General features: G+C 42.7%; 2 protein-coding genes across 5 annotated transcripts in view; both read left to right on the top strand.

Moving 5' to 3' along the window:
- The window catches only part of DNAJB12 (DnaJ heat shock protein family (Hsp40) member B12), a 138,291-nt gene that overhangs the window by 11,531 nt on the left and 104,470 nt on the right, over positions 1 to 22,290 (top strand). The window lies entirely within an intron of this gene.
- The window catches only part of MICU1 (mitochondrial calcium uptake 1), a 106,974-nt gene that overhangs the window by 5,307 nt on the left and 79,377 nt on the right, over positions 1 to 22,290 (top strand). For all 4 annotated transcript variants that reach the window (XM_057403358.1, XM_057403356.1, XM_057403359.1 and 1 more), the window contains 2 exons: positions 4,917 to 5,078; positions 16,444 to 16,621. In XM_057403358.1, the coding sequence (XP_057259341.1) occupies positions 4,918 to 5,078; positions 16,444 to 16,621 (339 nt within the window). In that variant the 5' untranslated portion in view covers position 4,917. The remainder of the gene's footprint in view (positions 1 to 4,916; positions 5,079 to 16,443; positions 16,622 to 22,290) is intronic.

The following is a 22,290-nucleotide window of genomic DNA, read 5'->3' as shown; positions in this document are numbered from 1 at the left end:
AATTCTGAGATCATCTGCTGTCTATCTACCTCCAAAAAGAAATTTGTTGTTTTGTTTTTTTTTTTTCTGGAGCTGGATGTGTATCTGCAGGTAATTGAAGCCTAAACTGTCCACAGCCTAGTGAGGCTTTTGCTTTCTCCTCAGACTACTGACATTCTTCTCCTCCAGCATTATTTTCTTGTGAAACATGTTTGTTTGTTAAGAATTAATAGGAGTTTTCTTGGAGCCAAGTAAGCCATAAACATCTCTTAAGTCTACTTCAGCTGCTCTGTTATTGTAAGGTACATGCAGGTAGGTGACTGTAAGCTGGAAGAAAGGCAGAAGGTTCATGGAGGGTCTTTCGGTTTTCTGTGAAAGTTAAGAATTCTCAGGAAAATCACATCCAGTCAACACTGATAGTGCAAGGGATGTTAAATCACTCAGGTCATTAGGCAGCCATATTCTTGCTGGCTGTAACTTTGTACAGAAAAAGGCAGAAGTATTACTTTTTCTATCCCTCTGCCAAAGTGCTTTGACAAACCTTTGTTCCTCAAAGTGATGTAACTTTTCTTCCTGTGAAAATGCTTCTGCTCTGGTGTGCCTGCTCGTGTGGCTCATCTGCAAAGGCAGCCTGATTGTTTGGGAATGGTGATTGGAAAAAGAAAATTTCACATTTGGGAATAGTGACTGGAAAATGAAAATTTAACATTGAACTGATTAAGGTAGGAGTAGTTATGAAGCAGGGTCACTATCCGTAATAAGGGGTGAGATAAGTTTTGGGGGGTTTTGTTTGGAGTTTTTGAGTTGCGGGGGTTTTGGTGGTTAAAGGAAAACTTTAACCAGGAAAAAGCAGCCTTTAGCATTCACTTCTGTGGAAGGCTGTAGTTGCCCCTTAAAAAGCTACTGTGCATTGCTGGAAACTGACTGTCTGGAGTAGCAAGCAAATATTTTATCCTTGCTAAAGGTGCTGTTTTCAGTGCTGCTGCAACAGATGTAGCCAGTTTATTTTGTTCGTGTACACTCATTTTTTCATGTTTCTTGAAAGCTGCAGTTTGTGGTGGCTGCATCCACTCAGAAGTCTTCTAGTGACTCATCTAGCAGGTTAGATTTGAGGTTGATGTTGAGCTTGCCAAGTGATGTTTCTTCTGCCATTTTAGTTGGCACCAAAGTCTTTCCCCAGTGAATAATCACTCCTGCCTCCCTTTCAAGGGAAGACCAAGCCAGCTACTGACCTACACCCTTATAATCCAATTGTTATTGCTAATAATGTTTTATTAAAACTCAATCAGAAGTACTGTGTGCACGCTTGCAATGTATTTTCTTCTCTACTTAGCACTGAAGATCAGTGAAATTATTTTCTGTCTTGGCTGTTTTAATCTAGACTGTGCAGCAGTGTTTGGGGCTACTGACTCTTCTCTGGCCAGTTTGCTCAAGTCTAAGGTGAAGCTCCTGTGGTAGCAGACTTGGTAGAAATTGGCATGGGTGATTCGTATGCACCAAGGAGAAATGCTTAGTTTTTCTGTACAGTACTTGCTATTTTAGGATGATTTGCAGTTCCTAGCAGGTAGCCCATGGGGAGATTAAAAGTAGGGGATGGATTAGAGCAACTGATAGTAACAGAGAAACCTAGTTTTTCCTTAATTTAAATATAGTTAATAGTAATGACGTATGCATTAAATTGAGGAGAGGAACATTGTGCGTGAAAGTTGTTGTTTAGTAAGTTGGATTCCATCTAGCCATGGTTTTGCTGGTTTATTTTCGCTTTGTGTCTTATGATTCTAAATGATAAATTAAGCAGAATAAAGCAACTTGTGAAATGAGGATGACATGAATAATGGAGACTTAATGGATATCATCCCAGTAAGTCATTATACTAAATAAGCCATGTTAATGGTGAGGTGATTGCAGAACACAGAAACATGTTGGCAGTGCAATATTAGACTGAATTTTTAAATATGCTATGAAATGCAGTAGTATGGCTGTAATAGCAGCTGCATTCAGAGCAGGATAAAAGGTTACTACTAAATGCTGGCCATTTGAGGGATAGCACCGATTGTCCCCAGCGGGATGATAAGAAGTATAGTCATAGAGCCGTAGAGTTACGAAGTGTGCATTTTCAGGGCTGAGGATTTTAGGAAGAGGTGAACCCTTACTGCAATGACAGTTAGAAAGATATTGCCAGGCTATGGCTTAGCTTTCTGCTAAAGACCTGGTAGCATGTTATTGATTGGTGCTTTGTGGGTTCATCAGTTTGAATCATGCTCTGAAACAAATCTGGTTTCCCTTTCTAGCAAATGAATGTGATCAAATATTGCCCCAGTCTCATAGCTGAGAAGAAATTACTTTTGCTGCTAGATTTTATTTTCATTCTCAAACCTGACTTATGCATCTTGGTAAGCTAATAACTTCAGTGATGTGCATAATCCTTTATCTGAAAATTGCACTGGGTAAGGTGAAAGCTTGGAAGGTTGAAGAGGAGGAGCAGCTCATCTTTCTTGGGGAAGGGGGAAGGAACGTATACAGATGCCTTGGTAGTTGGAATCCACCTGTGGGTAACCTTTGTCTGAATTATCCTTGTACAAATCTCTCTCAGTGGTACCAGTTGGTAAATGGAGAATATGGAGAACTGGGGTGAGCACCAGCTTTCAGCTCTCTTGGGCAATTGCTGCGAACTGGGCACTGTCTTGGTGAATGTTCCAGCACCATCAGGGGTAGCGATTACTTGGACAAAGTGGATAGTAGAGTTTTTCTTAGGGCTCAGACAGAGCAAACATTTATGCAGTACGAAAGCCAACAATCTGAAATATTGTAAAAGTCTCTTCAAGCTCAAAAGTAAGCACTGTGGGACTTGATTTTCATTTTGACTGATTAAATTGTACTGGCAACAGTTCCCTTATCCGTTATATCATATGCATATAAAGGTGTAATTAGGATGGGGAACCCAAGTAAGGGCAACTATTAGCTTCTTGGTGAAAATTACACATGCAGATTTTTCTCTGTGTATCTAATAGGAATTCATCTCTGGAGATGAAATGGGAGCATCAGGTTTGTATAGGATGGAAATTACTTTAAATTTTAAATAAGAGCTGTTTTTTGTAACAACCTGCTATTGTTCGGAGCTGGAGAAGATTGGACAATAAGCACTGTTGGCTGGCTCTATTCCATTAAAGCTTCAATCCTTTAAAAATAAATAGGCTTAAAATTAAACAAAATGATAATGCTGACTGCGAAGGTTAAGATGCACACAGATGAATATAAAACGGATGCTTTTCAGATACACTAGCTGTGAGCAGCAGAGTTTGTTGTATTTGCCCATAAACCAGGGTGGTGAGGCTTGGAACCCTGTGGCTTTGCCCTACCCAGCAACAGCAGTATTGCCATCTCCATCCCACCTTGCCATCACCTGCTAGTGCTCCATCCTATCTTTCGTGTCCCAGGACAGTGCAAAAGCCTTACATCTGATAATGAAAAATAGGTGGTGTGGGATTTCCTAATGATTCTTCATTGTCTATGCTTTCCTTCCCCTTGCTATATATTTCTTTATTGTGCTGTGAAGTCTTGAGCTGCATCTTCACCACCTCTTGCATTAAAAGATATTTAGCTCTGGTACTCAAAATGATCTACTGAATATTTTATGTGCATCTTCCCTCCCTCTTCTTCTCTTCCCTTCCCTAAGTTCACATCAGTGGTTCACATTATGAAATCCTGAGCTGTGTGTTGCTTTAATCGGCAGAAAATGGCAGTAATATATTCAACTCTTTATAGCTGAAATAGGATAACACATCACACATGTATGATATGTCTGCATAAAATGGTCTCATTGTTAGAAGTTAATGGTTTAGCAGAATAGTGGTATCTCATGTTGCAAAAGCAAATAGAAACCAATAGATGTGACTTTATTTTTGTGTTCTGTAGTTATTTGCTGTCTGGGAATATTTGAATAGAACAGCAAGAATGAAAAAAATGGGGCCCCTGCTCCCCTGTGCTCCACTTCCAATGCTGGCCTTGGGCTTTCTTTTGCTGTTCTGTTCCCAATTTCTTTTTTTAAGAGATTTGGACCAATTTTTTAATCATGACCCCATGATCAGAAAGTTGAATTTGCATCAGTTAGAGATAAAGTGCAGCACCTTTTCTTTTTAGAGGCAACATTTGCCCGTCACTGTTAATCTTGTGAGCTAGCAAAAATTGCTTTGCCTCCTGTAGCTGGTGTGTGTGTGTGATGAGGTGACGTTTTTGCTGTTCAGATTTCTCCATTGTAATAATTTTTAGATTTGTAGCTCTGGTTTCCCATTTATCTCTATACTACTGTGTGTAACAGGGTATGGATTGTATTTCATGAGTTTTGACACTTTGAAACTTGCTTTATGCTTAAAATTGAATATAACTGTTTTGCTCCAGGCTAGCTAAAAAAGTGATTTAAGAACAATAGGGGTTTCTTAGGAAATGTAGAATGACTGGACTGGGATTTCTTTTGTAGGTTTGCTTGTTATTTGCTTTAATTTGTGTTTTAAAATCCAGCTGTGTCTTTCCCTCTGGTCAAATGGTTCTTACTTACTTGCTGTAGTTGCTTGCAGGATGTACCTGCATATTCCATGCCTTGGCCCTTGAGCAGGTGAGTACACATAGTTCCTCTAAATGAAGTGTGCTGGGGAAAAACTGAAGAGGAATTTGAAAAGTGCTGTAAGAGCAGCTGAGAAAGTAGCTGGGATGTGACAGCAAAGTGTGTCAAACAGGTATATGCCCATACCTAATAGCTGTGATTTGCTATTTTTTAGGCAGGTTGCCTGTTTCAGAGCAGCTAATAAGCATCTGTGACAGTTACTTTCTGTAACTTCTCCTATTTTAGAAACAATGCAAACAAATTTCTGGTTGGCAGCCAGTGTGAGAGTCCACGACTGGAACTGTTGCTTTACTCATGTGTTGTTCTTACTTGACAGGATGTTTCGCCTTCGGTTTCTTCCCATTGCAGCAGGGCTTTCTGCTGTTTCACGGCGTTACCATGGGACGACGCATTACCCCAGGACCAGGCGTAGGCTCATGGTGGCGGCTTTCATAGGGACAACTGCAGCAACAGCGAGTGCCAGATTTCTTTGGCAGAGGTAATTTTTTTGTTTGCTTGGGGTTTGTTTTGTTTTGTTTGTTTGAAACCTCGTGCTGCTTTAGTCCTGTACTTGGAGATGGGTTTAAGATTTGCAGGAGAGTTTGTAAAGCATTATTGCGTGTCCTGCTTCTGCTGCAGGGAAGGAATGGCTGTTGGTGACTTCTGGGGAGCTTCTTTGCTGCTGTGAGTAGTCAGAGATGTGAAAAAGCTCAGGGCTGAAGAGTTTTACTCTGTAGCTGTTCTCACATGGGCTTTTAGCCCTTGAGGTGATTTGCTGCCTGGCTTCCCCTTGTGTGGTGATGCTACATGGGCCTATGGTGGTGTGCAAAGAGAGTTTGGTTGACTTGACCAAACTGGGTCAAATGAAAGTAAATGTGCTTTCAGCTTCTGGGAGGGCTTCTAGGCACAGCATGCTTGGCCAGAGGAGGCTACTCTGATTTTCTTTGTGTTCTGCTGACTGCTTCATATATAAAATGTATTAGGGGAGCAGAAGGGGACAGTCTGTCCTTTAGTGGTCAGGTAGGTGCAGACAGAACTTAGGTTGTTTTTAAGGGCCAGAGTCCGAGGACACCTGCTTATGGGCCATGAGGCTCAAAACTTGTTTGCATGACTGTGAGGAGAAAAGGGATATCTATGCTTGCCTGAGGGCTCACTGAACCCTGGGGCCCATGCCACATTTGAAATAAATCGAGGACTGCCTTCTCTCAAAATGTGGGAGCCACATGGCACCAGCAGTGTCACTTGAGCTCATGACTGCAATTAAAGTCTCAAAACAGACAAAAAAAAAAAGACATTGAAAGGTCTTATTTTTTTCCAATATTTAGGTTATTTGTTGCTGGCTCTCTTCTCACATGTATTGTGGCTAGAAGGCTCTAGTTTTAATGCAGTAGGAGGAAGATGGTGGCTGTTCCTAGAGCTGTCAAATCTTGATACCTGCTCAGGCTGAGGAGGAACACTGTGATCCAGCAGTGTCATCTTATGCTGCATTTTGCTAAAAATCTGCAGTTATGTAGTGCCTCTATCCGTAGAACCTGAATGCCTCTGAGGGATGGGCACGGTAACACTCCTTTTCAGGCAGGAAATCGAGCAGGGTTTTTCACATTTAAAACAATCTCAGTATTATTGTAAAGTATGTAGGACATCATGTCAGACTGAAGCTGTCCCAAAGACACAGAGAGAGATAGTATCTCTCCTCTGTAGGAAGTTCACCCTTGCTTTTAAAACAGCCAAATTATCAGTTGTTAGCTTTGCCTTTTATCAGGGGGAAGGTGCTTTCTGCAACAGAGCTGCTAATGGTATGTGGAGTGCTAGGTCCGGGTTGTTTTCTGGGGGTGATTTTTTTGGCTCCTGGTGTACTTGTCTGTTCCTTAGAGGCCCCTGGGCACTGTAGCCAGGCTTGACCTTGCTTAGCTGAGAGCACTCATAGAAATCAGATAAAGGAGAGAGGCAGCCTCTTTGGAGTAGTGTGGTCTGTGATCTCCCCAGCCCTCATCAGTCTGGACAGATTGACTTGCTCTTACTGTTTGGTTTTGTTCTTTCCTTGCGCTGTCTCCTTTGTCTTTTCTAAATCTGTAAAGCACTAAATGGAACTGTACAGACTTTGAAGTATTCTTTTCCTATATGAGCCATGAAATAAATCCTTAATGTCTGCAACTGAAATAGATGGACATCCAGGCTTATGATACTCATATAATTAATTACTTGGCATACAGCTCTTGAATAAGAGGAAGAACAAAACTGATATGTTTGGTGTAGAAAATACTTCATACTGACACCTGTAGAAGTTTTAAACAGACTTTCAAATAGGCATTTTAACTTTGTGTTTAAATAAAGAGGGATGAGGAACTCCAAATTTCCGTTGTCTTTCACAATATATAAAGTGGGTGATTATAATAGAGTTTTAGAATAAGTGTAGGTGAATACAAGAAGTTTGTAATGACATCTTTTATTATTCAGGTAGCTACATCCTGGGTTATTACAGTAAGTAGCAGTAAGTATAATGAACTAGTTTTAGAAGGTAAATATGTAATACATGTAACCAGGGCACACAGATCTAATAAGCCAAGTGTCACTGAAAGTGTAATTTATAGACTACAGAGAAAAATGTCTGTGTGCATCTGTGTATTACGCTTAGCAGTAAGTGATTTTGATTTATTAGATGTTGCAGTGGTATTTAAATGGGAAGCAGGTTAGGGAGGTCCAGGGCATAACCAGTTAGTCTGTCGTAGGGCTGACTTAGGATGTTTGCTTACCTTTGATAAGTGAAGCAGCTTTGCTTTTGTTGTGATATGAAGCTCTCCTGTGCTGCAGTTAGTCTGTGAGATGTCCAGCAGATCCTAAGTGTGGCTCCCTTGGCATTGCAGAGAACTACTGTAACTCTGATGGCAGATTGCTGTAACAAGGAATGTGTGCCTGCTAATGTTCTGCATAACCTTAGAGGGTCTGTTAAGGAAGCTGAGACTTCATCACCCTTTGAGTAGGGAGTGCAGTAAGGGATGCTCTCCTGCAGGCTGTCAGTGAAATTTTCTGTTAAGGTGAGGTATGTCTACCATTTTCTGTTTTCTTATAATTATTTTTCTTTATAGTTAAGGCATAAAAGATGTAATAGGCCGAATCAAGAAGCAGTTGAAAATCTTATGCTTCTTGGGGTAGATAAGTAGAAGATGATGCAATGTTAGAGGAAGAGCAGCAATAAAAGGAAAAGAGTATCTGACTTGTATTTCTTATTGTCATCTCCATAAAGCCTTGTGTAAATGCCCCAGCTCTTCTCTACTGCCATGTGAGAAGCAGCACTACATCTCTCATCAATACTTTAAAAACACCCAAACGTCTTATGTCAGAAAGATTTTTGTACTCCTAATGATGGTGAACGTTGCTAAAAGTGAGTATTAAGGTGGTGGCTGTATGTGAACTTACTCATTCCACTACCTATCATGAAGAAAATCAAGACTTCTTGGGTGTTTTCCAACTGTGATGTGCAGCCTGAAACCGGTATATTTCAGATTGATCCTGTAGGATATGGTTTGTGAAGCATCAGAAGCCAGTGCTGGTGTAAGGAAGCCCTCACAAAGGTAGAGAAGTCAAGGATTGAAAAGGATATAAATATATATATATATATTTATATATATGTGTTATATATATGTATATAAAAGAAACAGTAGTTGTGTAATGCAAGATAGGAGAAACTGTTTCTTCCTGAGAGGTGAGGTGGCTTGGGGGATTTTCACATTTGATCTGCATCCGCTTGTAGCCTTCTGCATAGCTGCCTGTTGCAGGTGAGTGTTGGTCTTGTTTCCGCAGCTATCTTCCAGGAGCTCCTGCTGCCTGTTTTTGGTGAAATATATCTCATCTAAATAACTGTATGACAGGAGGAGCTAATGCTGCTCTGTTCTGCTGTGGTGAAGATTACTTCAATAATGCAAATAACTGAGCTTAGAAATCTAATGAAATTTATCCTTTCTAAGCAGTAACTTAAACTCTGAGGTTTTCCAGCTGGCAACAGAAGCAATTAAGAATCTGGTCATTGGTATAATGTACTGAATTAATTAATTGAAATAAATCTTGGCACAGTCGTTGGATAATCTAAATGAGTAATTATTAATATAGAAGAGGAACTGAACCTCACAGTTTGTGGCAAGCTTAATGTTTATAGATAATAATTCTGTTACTGATGCTCATGTAAAACTTTTATTCTGTATTGGTAGTTCCAAATACCCATTTGGCATGTTATTAAATGGCCACAGATAACGTTCTTCGGCACAAGCCTTCCTGGCTGAATCTGTGGGCAGTGAGCATCTGAAAACAATTGGCATTTAAGTTCTGAAGCTTGTCACTCAATCAGTCTAGTACTTAATGAAATAAGGGAGCAAATGTACCTTTGGGGAGCACAGAAGGACCTCTGTAAGCAGAGTCTTACCAGTGCTCTTCCTGACTGACTGGAAGGATTTGGTTATTCTTAATTTCTTACCCTTCCACAGGTATATTAGCAGTAAGAATAAGGGCGAGACATCCATGTTGCTCCGTAAGTTGCTTAAGAATAAGATACTTTGCTACCAGCATGTTTGTATCTAACATGGTACCTGGTCTTATTTTGCTGCCTCCCTTCGGCCTTATTCTGTGCTTTTCTGCCTTTTGCCTTGTCCTGGATGTAAGTCAACGCAGTTACACTTAAGATACCTGTCTCCCTGACCTGGTGGTGTATTGTCATTCTGTTACAAGCTCTTCTTTTTCAGGCTCCAGTTCGCACCAGCAAGTTGAGCTGTTCAGGTGCTGGCTGCCACTTCTACAGATTTCATTCCATCTTTACCATTTCTTCCTCTCTTCTTCCACCCTTTCTTCCTTCTGCCATCCTGTAACAAGTATTCAGTTGCTTTATGGAAGATCTCTGTAGGAAAGACACTTCATCTTCCTTACTCTGCTGACCTTTCCTAGTTTTTATGTTTGGCTTTTCTCCATCAGTGCTTCTGGAATTAATTTTGAAGCCTAGATCAGCCCTTAGCTAACTCTGTTTAAGAATGCATTGCTTTTTTGCATCAGTGTCTTAAGGGCTTTAGAGTAATTTGCTTAGAATACATTTTTTTCATGTCAGAATTGCTGAAAATATCTTGTGCCAGCTGAAACTCAGACTTTAAAAACCTTCATTCTAGTAAAACAAAGGAAACCACATAAATCATAGTCAAGAGGAGAAAAACCTGTTTTATAGCTATAGATGTATCAGGTACTACTTAACCTGATGTAAGAGAGAAGATTAAAAAATGTAGCTATTATCCATGTGAGGTTATTTTTATTTTGAGAGCTCTGCTCCATTGTTTTAATTCTTTGAGAAAGGTGGAGGACTCAAGAAATTATCGTTGGGATTGCTGTGCTCAGGGTTTTCTCCTAAGGCATGAAGACACATTAATCCATGAGTGGTGGCTTGCAAGAGCACTGTGTCCTTTCAGGTGGCTTGTGGCTTCATATTATTTTTACCCATGAGCATCAGGGGAGGGAAAGAATCTGATGCCAGGGAATGAGCCAAAGTCAAAACTGGAGTCAATTAGGAAAACATCTGAACTGCCCTTGGGAAAATTGACCTCAGCTGACCTGCAGAGCTTAGTGTATTGCCCCTAAGCATGCAGAGCCCTGGTGTTCAATCAGTGCACGTTCATAATATCTTTTTAAAATGTTGCATAGCAAATCCAAGCTGGGGTTTGTGCAGAGAAGTCAGGTAGAAATGGAAGACACCGTTTTCCCAAATCATCTGGGTTTGCTGCAATTTCATAGGGACTACACTGAATGACAGACCTAATTGAGTTGCAGCTGTGTGCATGCATCAGGGCTGCAGCTTGGGGGTATCGTCCTGTACCCTACTTGGGAGAACTCCGTTTGGAAACGTAAGCAGTGTCTCCTGGATTAAGCAATTAACAGATTTATAGTTTATGAGGATGTTAACATTAGGTCAGTAGGATGCCTCCAACATGCATCATTAGGGTTGACTGCCTTCATGAAGCAATAGTTTTACTCTGCAGGCTATCAGGGAGCCATCTTTAAGGAGTGGCATGTTATCCCGTATGATCCAAGTTAGCTGGTGTCGTGGTTTAAACCCAGTCAGGCAATTCGTTCACTCACTTCCCCCCCCCCTTCTTTCAGCTGGTAAGACTGACCTAAGCTGATTCAGGTTCATGTTCTTCAGAGCAGTCTCTTCCAAGTGGCTTGGAGCAGAGGTCCTCATGTGGCCTGCCCATGTGCTCCCATATGCTGGTGCCTATGCCTAAACTGGGCCACAGCAGAGAAGAGTGGGAGGGAGTGTGAGAAATCAGCTAGTCTGCTGCCAAGGCAGGGCTGAGTGCTTCCAAGTGGTCCTGACAGACAGCTGTCTTGCCTATTTATAGCAATATGCGGGTGATGGAGAGAGCAGTGACAGAATAAATCCTCCCCAGCAGCTGATTCCAGTGTTCCCCTGTCCTTAACATTAAACGCTTTCTGTGTATATATATGTGTCTGTGTATACATTTGTGTGTGCAGGCTTCTCTTTCCCTGGTGTGTAAGTCTCTTTCTTTATGATGTTAAGTACATCCTGCATCTTGTCCTGTCCTCACTGGATCAAGAGAAAAATCCTGCAGCAGCTGTTTTGTGTGTATTACAGTTATCTTACCTTCCTCTTTTCCATCTTTTTTACTACAATTTGACTTACTTGGGTAATTTTTCCTACAATGTGTTCTTTATCTGTAGTCATTTCTGCTGCTCCCTGTCAGATCTTCTCTGGTTGGTCTAGCTCTTCCTTGGAGTGCACCATCAGTAGCTGAAGGTGCTTTTTGCGGGGACATTCTTGCTGCTGGCTCAGGTAGAAGGAATGACATACACATCTCACGGACTATGCTGCTGTCTCCTCATGTTCCTGCATATATTTTAGGCTATGGCTGGTATCCAGAGCTGTCTCTTCAATATGATTGTTCACATTTATCTCTGGAATCTGTCTTAATTTTGGTGTGTTCATTGCAGTTCTTGCCACAAATTCACTATGCTAATTTACGTCAGTGTCGTGTACCATGAAAGACTGAGGAAGCAAAGTAGTAAAAAGTCTATGAGTGAGGTGACATACTGAAAAAATTGGGCTGTGGATCTTGATCATTTCTGGTTGATTTCTTATTAAAGTCTCAGCTAACTAGTTTAGTCACTGAGTATGGTTGAACTGGGGATGAGACGGAGCTCTTCACTGGAAGTACTCCTAATCTCTGGAGGTTGCCTATGATTATAAATGTTGTTTCAAAGCTTACTTTTGCATTCCAGTATGAAAGCCTGAAGTTTTAACTGGCTTTTAAACCTCACTTGAATGTCTTTAGATGTTTACATGCAGGGAGAGGGGCATCTCTAGTGAACTGGAGAACACATCTGTCAGGCAAGATCTCATGCTTCTTATTTGGTGGCAGTGATTTTGCTGACTCCTGAGTGCCCAGCTTTTTGTTACATCTACATTTCCTGCTGAGACTAAATAGTGTCTGGTAGCTAAGTACTTTTCTACTGCCTTCTGGATTAGAATAACTGAGCACTGTTATCTCTGGCACAAAACTTGGTTATTTTAGTACACTGTTCTGCTTCTGTCACTCAAAGGAGAAAAATACTTTTAAATGAGGGATTGTGATTTCTCTAACTGGAAGACTTGCAACTGTGGAGTATCGTGCTGGTGCCTGGTGTGAGTCCCAGGATCCTTTGTGGATGTGTATCTTATGGTTGCATGAGTTTAGCTTTCTCAAAGAACAATTTGCTAAGTGAGAATTTAGCATTCAGTCATAGAATCAGCTAGGTTGAAAAAGACCTTTAAGATCATCAAGTCCAGCTGTTAGCACTGCCAAGTTCACCACTGAACCATGTCACTAAGGTCTCATCTAGGAGGTTTTTGAACACTTCCAGGGACAGCGATTCCACCACTTCTCTGGGAAGCTCATTCCAATGCCTAACCCACCCTTTTGGTGAAGAAGTTTTTCCTACTATCCAGTCTAAACCTCTACTGGCACAGCTTGAGGCCATTACCACTTGTCCTATCACTTCAAGTGACTTAAGTAGTCCTCTGTGATTTTCTAGGGGATTCTAGGTGGTTTTCTTTGGGGATGCTGAACTCAGTGTTATGACTGATTCTTAGCTTTTCTGAAGGATTAAAAGGAGGTATTGCGAAGTAGGTGGTAAATATGGTTTTTGCCTCAGATTCAGTTCTCGGGGCGGGGAGGGGGGGGATGGTTAGGGAGATGGTGGTGTGGGGAGCTAAGGGAATGGAGGGAAAGAAGTTGGGGAATCTTGAAGAGACTGGGGGGGGTGTAGCATGGCAGCTGGGATCCAGGCATGTTCTGTGGATAGAGGCTGACAGTTACCCTTGGCACAAGGTGAAGGGTGTCTTTGTATTTTTGTTTCCCTTTCATGCGGAAGCTGTAGTAACAGTCATGCCATTAGAAAGCCCGTCTCATCAGAAGAGGAGGTGGAGATTCTTCAGTTGCTAGTGGCAGTCCAGTGGGGTGGATATTTCTGGAGCTATGGGCTTTTTTCAGCTGTAATCTGACATCTGCAATGAAAGACTCCTTTATGTGGATGCAGTATGGAAGTCGCAGTTGTTGGAAGCCAAGGATTTCAACAGAGGATGGTTGTGCAGGATGTAAAATACACAGAGTAGTAGGTGTACATAGAGAGCAGATCCTCCAATGGCTAGTTGAGTAAGTAGTTCAGACTGTGGCCTGGAGGTGAGGAATAGCAGGTACTGTTTAAAACCTTGCTTGAGAAATAGATTATAAACTCTGCTTCTCTGCTTTTATTCTCATAGCTCAGTTTGCTTGTATGTTGGGATGATGATCTAACTGTAGAGTTTTAATTACCTGGATAAACTGGGGAGGGGGACGGGACTGTATTCAAACAGTCTACATCTGTTTTGCTGTAGCAAACTGGCTTGACAGTGTGATGAATTGAAGGAACGTGTAGGATTTGCTGAAAATGTTTGATTTTGAGTTTCATCCTTCTTTGGTTTGCTAGATGTCAGTCAAGCATTACAGGAGCAAATCTTTATTGATACAGCTATTTTCTGACATGCTTCATAGGGAATAGCATGGTTGTGCAGATAAGCAATCAATTTTCTGGTGCTTTTGTCCCCAGGACCTTTTCCCCAGAGATTCTCTAAGCTACTGAAAACTGGTGACCTGCCTACCCAAGGGCTTTCCTTGTCAGCGCTGCTGTTGTAGCTTCAGTTGGCAAAAGTTTATTCTAGCAAACTGCATATCAGTGAAAACCACAGCTCCCCAGGGATGTGCCAGTCCTGATTAAACTTTCAGGAAAAGCTTCAGGAGAGGTGCCAGCATAGAGTTCATGCTCCAAGAGACAGATCAGTTACCTGGGCCTTCTGGGGAAATCATTTCCCTCTCTTGAGATGCTTGTAGAGGATTCAGGTTTGGATCCTGCCACTGAAAGCTTGGTTCAGTGGAGGCCTTAAAGATCGTGCTTTGCTGTAAGACTCAGAAAAATATATTTGCAAATAAAGGCTCAGGACCTTTTCAGAAGGTCCAGAAAAGCTGGTGTGTTAGACTCCACTTTGCATGAAAAGGCATGTTTTGTACAGCTCTTCACTAGGCACTTGCTTATTTTATTAAATAAAACCCTTGTGATGGAGTTGTGTTCTGTCCCAGTGTGGACTAGAAACCTCTGAACTGCTTTAACACATCCACAGTGCCATGGATTCTTGCATTTCAAAGCAATGCTGGGATCTTGGTGGTTGTTCCAGTGCTTTCAGTACTTTGCTGAAGTAGTTGTCACAACATGAACAAAAGTTAACTTGCTTTTGTCATGATTTCCTCTATTCTTAAGTATGCTCTTTGGGAGCTTATTCTAGAATAGTACAGGGTTTGCTTCCTACCAGTACTGTGGAAGGATTTGAGTTCTTTAGCCCTTCCCAATCTACCCTTTATCATGCTGTTAGTGAATTACTGGATGCTGATAAGGAGTCAGTTGTGTTTTATTCTGGTAGCATTAAAATTGATTGAAGAAGCATCTACTCTCCTTTCTCCTTATTGGAAGATGATGTGCTGAGATTGCTGTAAAGCTGTGTATTTCTGGGGACACAGGCACAGACTCTTCTCTGTTAATTTTATATAGCACATCTGTGTTTTCCAGGAAACTGGTAGGATTAAATATGCCTTATATAGCCTTTTGGTTTTAGTGCTTGGGCGACTTCAAAAATCTTGATTTGTTTTTTATTTTCTCCAAAGCTAGCCTTCCACTAGACCAGGTCGCTCAGAGCCACATCTAACCTCATCTTGATCACTTACTTCCAGGAGTGTCCTTGGAGATTATATTCTATTTTATGTTTGTATATATAGATATATGTATTCACATAAAAAGTATAAATAATTACAATTGCCATCATTGGATATTATAATTTCACGTATTTTAATGTGGTCTGAGCTCTGTCTGGTAATAAACTGCTTTTAAAGCATGGAAAAACCATCACACTGTTTGCTTATGGATTTATCCTGCTTTTTATTTAACCATTCTGTTACCAGTTACAGTTCCATGAATTGCTTATGGACTAGTGGATGCTCATGGATAGTTGATGAGAAAATGGTCATGAGCCAGCAGTGTGTGCTTGCAGCCCAGAAAGCCAACCATATCCTGGGCTGCATCAAAAGGAGTGTGACCAGCAGGTCAAAAGAGGTGATCCTGCCCCTCTACTCTCTCTTGTGAGACCTCACTTGGAGTATTGTGTGCAGTTCTGGTGTCATCAACATAAAAAGGACATGGAACAAGTCCAGAGGAGGGCCATGAGGATGATCAGGGGGCTGGAGCACCTCCTATATAAAGACAAGCTGGGAAAGTTGGGGCTGCTCAGGCTGGAGAAGAGAAGGCTGCGTGGAGACCTCATAGCAGCCTTCCAGTATCTGAAGGGGGCCTATAGGGATGCTGGGGAGGGACTTTTCGTTAGGAACTATAGTGATAGAACAGGGGGTAATGGGTTAAAACTTAAACAGGGGAAGTTTAGATTGGATATAAGGAAGAAGTTCTTTACTTTAAGGATGGTGAGACACTGGAATGGGTTGCCCATGGAGGCTGTGAATGCTCCATCCCTGGCAGTGTTCAGGGCCAGGTTGGACAGAGCCTTGGGTGACATGGTTTAGTGTGAGGGGTCCCTGCCCATGGCAGGGGGATTGGAACTTGATGATCTTAAGGTCCTTTCCAACCCTAACTATTCTATGGTTCTATGATTAGACTTAGAGTCTTAGTCTACAAACAGGGCTGCTGAAGATCTTTGCGGGGTCCTTTGCTCTGCCAGAGCCGTATTTCCAGCTTGAGGATAAACAACTCCAGTTTTTGTTGTCACAAATCCTGCAGCATTGGAGTTCAGAAGAGTCATTGGTGAAAGAAGGAAATAAACCAGCCTATCACCTGCTGGAGATAGAAAATAAATCACTTGAGATGAAACAGAGGCTATTCCGAGTCCTGTGGTGCTGATGGTAAAACACATTTCTATCCCTTTATGTAAATCTTTCTTGAGGGAGTGAGGTGGAATTTAGGGCTACGGGAGGTATGGTATGCCCTTCCCAATCTCTCTCGTATGTGTATTTTTTCGGAGAGGGTACAGTAATTCCCAGAGTGATTTGCTCTGGTGTTCTTGGACTGGGAAAACTTACTGTGGCTGTAAGTTTGGGGTTTGAGATGGAGAGGTGGAAATTTGATCACAGCAGGGAAAAGCACGCAGTATTTTAAGGAGACCAGTCATTTCTTTGTTTTTGCTTTGCAGTCCTCCATGCTGAACTATAACAAGCGTTTCGTTCAGGGTAAGCCTTGCAGGCATCTCTGTAGCCTTAGCACCCATTTCATTTTCCTAACCCTCTGTTTTCTTTTCCCTTGCACAGGGCTTATGCAGAAGACTCGTCCTCTGTAAAACACGATCCAAGGACAGAGCCGAGAGAGAAGATGAAGCACGAGGAGGAGAGCAGTGACAGTGAGGATAGAAAGGCTGTTGCCTCAGGTGATGAGGATGCTCAGCCAGAAGGGAAGAAGAAGAAGCGTTCTGGCTTCAGGGACCGTAAGGTACCAAACTTGGGCATATTTCACCTGCATCTTATGCACTGCAGTGGAAAAAGGGAGAAAAGCTGCAGAACATATTATTCAGGTTGTGGTATGTTGTGGCATGTAAAGAGTCTGGCTTTAGCTCTGTACTTGTCTTTATTTTCTAAGAAATGTCAGCGTTTTGAAAATCTCCTTTCCTGGCATGATACCTTGAGTTTCTTCAGGTTGAAGCTCATTTATTTGGAAAACACAGTACACTGATTCTCTGAAATGGAGACCTCTTTTCCCATCTCCAGTTGGATGTTTGAGAAGTGGCTTGTTAAGAAATCAAGGCTCCTGCTTTGATGGCTGTTAGGATGGCATATGCAAAGTAGGGAATTGGTGCAAAAGCATCCATCATGTGTGTCTTTGAGTCCATCTGTTGGTCTGTTTTTGCCTGTGAACGTACAGTGTATGCAGGAAGCAGAGGGTGAGTGTGGAAGGGAGGTTATGGGAAAGGGGTACTTGATTTTTTTCCTTTAATTATTCCATGTAAACGTAGTTCTTGAAATACAGCCTCACTCTCTATTCACAGTTAGTTGTCTCTCCCTTGATGCTCATGCCTATTTGATTTTCATATCAGACATGTTTTCAAGAGGAAGAAAGCTTGAGTAATGAGCTATATTGTCAGTTTGTGACCTGCCTTCACTGTTGGACAATCCTGAGAGCTTAGGGGTCCTCAGAACTGTCTTACAACTAGTTTGGTACAATCTGTAACCACTGTTATTATAAGATGTGTTACTTGGTCTGATGGAGAGTCCTGTAACTGAGAGTTGGCAGACAGCAGTGTTTTATTTTTTAAACCTGTCTGGATGTTGTTTTTACTGGGCTATATTTGTTGATTAGTATCTTTGCAGTGCCAAAGAGGAGAGTGGGAGTATATGCTCTTCAATATTCCTTTCTGTGTGATTTGCTTCTGATAATTATTATCTACTGTGGTGACCTGCTGGTGGCAGCTCAGTGAAATTATTTTGTAAGATTCTATGCTGAAATATGAAGAATGGTTGTTGTGGTTTAAACCCAGTCAGGTAATTCGTTCGCTCACTTCCCCCCCTCCTTTCTTGCCCTCCCCCTGCTCTCGGAGGGACGGAGAGGAGAATCAAAAGAATGCAACTCCCACGGGTTGAGATAAGAACAGTTTAGTAACTAAGGTATAACACAAATCACTACTGCTACCACCAATGATAATAATGACAAAGGAAATAACAAGGGAACAGAATACAACACCTCACCACCCGCTGACCGATAACTCGCCCCCCAAGCCCGACCAAGCTCCGACCGATACCTCCTCCAACCCTGCAGTCTCCCAGCCCTTCCGGCTAACTCCCAGTTCCATTCTGGGCATGACGTGCTGTGGTATGGAATACCTCTTTGGCTAGCTTGGGTCAGGTGTCCTGTCTCTGCTTCCTCCCAGCTTCCCCTCCTCCCTGGCAGAGCATGAGGCTCACAAAGTCCTTGGCCAAACCAAAACATCTCTATCAGCTCTGTTCCCGAGCCGAAAGTCAAAACACTGCACTGCACCAGCTACCAAGGAGGAGAAACATGACTGCTACTGCTGAACCCAGGACAATGGTCCTGGAGTATGGGTTCTTTGCTTCTGCTGATTTTCTTGGCACCTGGATGTTCGATACACTGACAGCTTCAGCAAGACTTCAACTCTTGCCAGTGCTACTCAAGAAAAAAAGGTTAATTTAACCGGTGTCAGCAGATGAAGGCAGGTTACAAAGAGTGAGGAAGTGATTCACTTTCATCCACACTGTTATGTAAAAATACCCCGAAACAACAAAACCAAATACAAACCTATTTGTTGATACAGCAAGTGTAATGACTAATTTTAACGTGGTTGGTTGCTTCTGGCTAGGAAAACCAGAGAATATTTGTGTGCAGGTGGAGATTTTTATTCCAGTTGTTAGGAGACATGGCTACATTGACCAGCTTTTCTGTTCCCATACTAGGCAGGGAGGAAAATGGCCACACTTTCCAAGTAACACCTGAGCCAGGCATGGAGGGTGACCCTGAGATCCAGTGGGAACGACGTGCAGCCTAGATCCCTTCTCTGTCCACAGCCTGCCTTCCTCCTACAGTTCTCAACTTGGGAGCAACAATTTCAGCAGGGAGAGCACAGTTTAAAACAAACCTCACAATCTTTTTGCCAACGTAAGTCCTCTTCTTTCAGCCTTAAGATGAAATGGGCCTGCTTAGTAAGGTTCCATGGGATATTGGCCCTAGAGGGTAGGGGTGCCCAAGACTGTTGGCTGATATTCAGGGATCACCTGCTAGAAGCTCAGGAGTGTTGCATCCCAACTAGAAGGAAGTGCAGCAGGAGGGCCAGGAGACCTCCTTGGATGGATAAGGAGCCCCTGAGGAAAATTCGAAGGAAAAAAGAGACTTATAAAAAGTGGAAGCAAGGACAGGTTGCCTGAGAAGAGTACAGGGATGTCTGGGAAGCTAGGGACCAGGTTAGGAAAGCTAAGGCCCAGTTAGAATTAAACTTGGCTAGGGATATTAAGGATAACAGGAAGAGATTCTACAGGTACATAGCAAATAAAAAATGGACTACGGAGAGCGTAGGCCCCCTCAGGAAGCTCTTGGGAGAACTGGCTACACAGGATTTGGAGAAGGTTGAGGTTCTCAATGACTTCTTTGCCTCAGTCTTCACTGGCAAAGGCTCTGACCACATCACCCAAGTCTTGGAAGGCAGATGCAGGGACTGTGAGAATGAAGACCTTTGGCCCACTGTGGGAGAGGAACTGGTTCGAGACCATCTTAAAAATCTGAATGTGCACAAGTGCATGGGTCCTGATGAAATCCATCCGTGGGTCCTGAAGGAGCTGGCAAATGAAGTTGCGAAGCCACTGGCCATCGTATTTGAGAAATCATGGCAGTCAGGTGAAGTTCCCGATGACTGGAAAAAGGGAAATATAACCCCCATTTTCAAGAAGGGGAAAATGGATGAGCCAGGGAATTACAGACCAGTCAGTCTCACCTCCATGCCTGGCAAAATCTTGGAGCAGATTCTCCTGGAAGGCATGCTAAGGCACATGAAAATCAACAAGGTGCTTGGTGACAGCCAGCATGGCTTCACTAAGGGGAAATCCTGCCTGACCAATTTGGTGGCCTTCTGTGATGGGGCTACAGAACAGATGGACAGGGGTAGAGCAGTTGATGTCATCTACCTGGACTTGTGCAAAGCGTTTGACACTGTCCCACACGACAGCCTTGTCTCTGAATTGGAGAGACATCAATTTGATGGATGGACCACTTGGTGGATAAAGAACTGGCTGGATGGCCGCACACAAAGAGTTGTGGTCAATGGCTCAATGTCCGGCTGGAGACCAGTAACGAGTGGTGTCCCTCAGGGATCGGTGTTGGGACCGGTCTTGTTCAACATCTTTGTCACTGACATGGACAGTGGGATTGAGTGCGCCCTCAGCAAGTTTGCCGATGACACCAAGCTGTGTAGTTCGGTTAATACCCTGGAGGGAAGGAATGCCATCCAGAGGGACCTTGACACGCTTGTGAGGTGGGCTGATGCCAACCTCATGAGGTTTAACCATGCCAAGTGCAAGGTCCTACACGTGGGTTGGAGCAGTCCCAGGCACAGCTACAGGTTGGGCAGAGAAAAGATTCAGAGCAGCCCTGTGGAGAAGGACCTGGGGGTGCTGGTCGATGAGTAAATGAGCATGAGCCAGCTTCAATGTGCACTCGCAGCCCAGAAAGCCAACTGTATCCTGGGGCGCCTGAAAAGGAGCGTGATCAGCAGGTCAAAGGAGGTGATCCTACCCCTCTACTCTGCTCTTGTGCGACCTCACTTGGAGTATTGTGTGCAGTTCTGGTGTCCTCAACATAAAAAGGACATGGAACTGTTGGAACAAGTGCAGAGGAGGGCCACAAGGATGGTCAGGGGACTGGAGCACCTCCCATATGAAGACAGGCTGAGGAAGTTGGGTCTGTTCAGGCTGGAGAAGAGAAGGCTGTGTGGAGACCTCATAGCAGGCTTCCAGTATCTGAAGGGGGCCTATAGGGATGCTGGGAAGGGACTCCTCATTAGGGACTGTAATAATAAGACAAGGGGTAACAGTTAAAACTTAAACAGGGGAAGTTTAGGTTGGATGTAAGAAGGAAATTCTTTCCTGTTAGGGTGGTGAGGCACTGGAATGGGTTGCCCATGGAGGTTGTGAATGCTTAATCCCTGGCAGTGTTCAAGACCAGGTTGGACAAAGCCTTGGGTGATACAGTTTACTGTGAGGTGTCCCTGCCCATGGCAGGGGGTTGCAGCTAGATGATCTTAAGGTCCTTTCCAACTCTAACTATTCTATGATTCTATGATTCTGTGACCTGAACTCTAGCATTTTTTTTTGCTTCATTTAATGCAGTATGTAACTGGCAGCCTTGCTGTTGCCAGGTTCAGTGTTTGTTTGAGCAGCTACGTTGTGGGCTTGGTGTTTGATCAGCAGTTGCCTTAGTGAGTCATCTCAGGAGGTATGTTTGAATGTTTCCAGTTCAGATGAATGAGGAAGGTGTGCCCCTGCTCCCAACTCAAAATCCGGGCTGCTCCCGGGATGGGCTGCTCCCCTAATGAGTTGTGTAGCACCTTGGGAATTCCCAACTCTTCAGTGTATTAAAAAAAACAAATCAAAACAAAGCCACCAAAAAGAAAACCCAAACCCCAAATCAAACAAAAAAAACCAAAAAACCAAAAAACAAACCCAAAACCTACCACCACCCACAGTAAAAAACATTTCCAGCTTTTTCCCATAATTAAATTAAAAGTGTGACGTTTTCCCTGACAAAATATAAGCTTAATTGAAAGTGTTTAACGCTTGTTTGTTATCCCAGTGTTGCTTTTAATGAAGTCGATGGTTAGTAGTGAAAATAATAAATTAGGCTTGACATTGCTATTTTGGGTAGTGATTCAGTGAAGAGGAAGTTGAAATACAAATTACTTGGCAGCTGCTGGGGCTGTGGGGCTGGTGCCTGGATCGTGTGTGAATGGTTCATGGGCATGTGTTGTCTTGCAGCCTATGTGTAGAGGTCCTGACTGGGTAAGGCAGAAAAAGAAGATTGTTTGAATGCTCTTATAGTTTGAAAGCTAATGAGCAGTAATACATGCTGTGGGTGGGCTGATTTGTTAATTAACTTGCTAAAAGCATTTTTCAAGATCTGCTTACAGTGTTTGCTGGGTCCTGCAGGTATGCTGCCTTAGGAGTGTCAGTTGTGCTGGGACTTCATGTTTGTGTGCATTACAGTAGGAAGCCCAAAGAAAGTCATAATTAATTTACCCTGCTAAGATGTGTGTGTTATTGCATGGTCAGGGAGGCCCCAGTGATGCTCTGGAAGTGAACTGAGGTGTTAATTTAGAGCTTGATTTTCATGTCTCCGCAGGATTTTTTTTTTTTATATTTAACTTTTAACCTGAAGCTTAGCATAAACACCGACTGTCTCAACAGCAACTTTACTCTTGTAGCACAATATGGGTTCCTTGCCCATCTTTCTCCTCTAGTGCATGCTCTATTAATAAATGCCAAAATAGGATTTTTCCCTTTCGGACTCGTAATCTTTCTGGAGGCCCCTGATTACATGAGGTTGCAGTTCTGGTGGCAGGATGAGCATTTTTGGTTGGTGTCCACTGCATTGAGGACTCGTGCATA

This window comes from Pezoporus wallicus, unplaced genomic scaffold, assembly GCF_028554395.1.
Source record: "Pezoporus wallicus isolate ANWC-B61680 ecotype Strahan unplaced genomic scaffold, APGP_CSIRO_Pwel_v1 contig_4264, whole genome shotgun sequence".
NCBI classification, from domain to species: Eukaryota; Metazoa; Chordata; class Aves; order Psittaciformes; family Psittacidae; genus Pezoporus; species Pezoporus wallicus.
The sequence above is the reverse complement of the archived record's forward strand: the minus strand, read 5'-3'. Positions and strand labels throughout refer to the sequence as shown.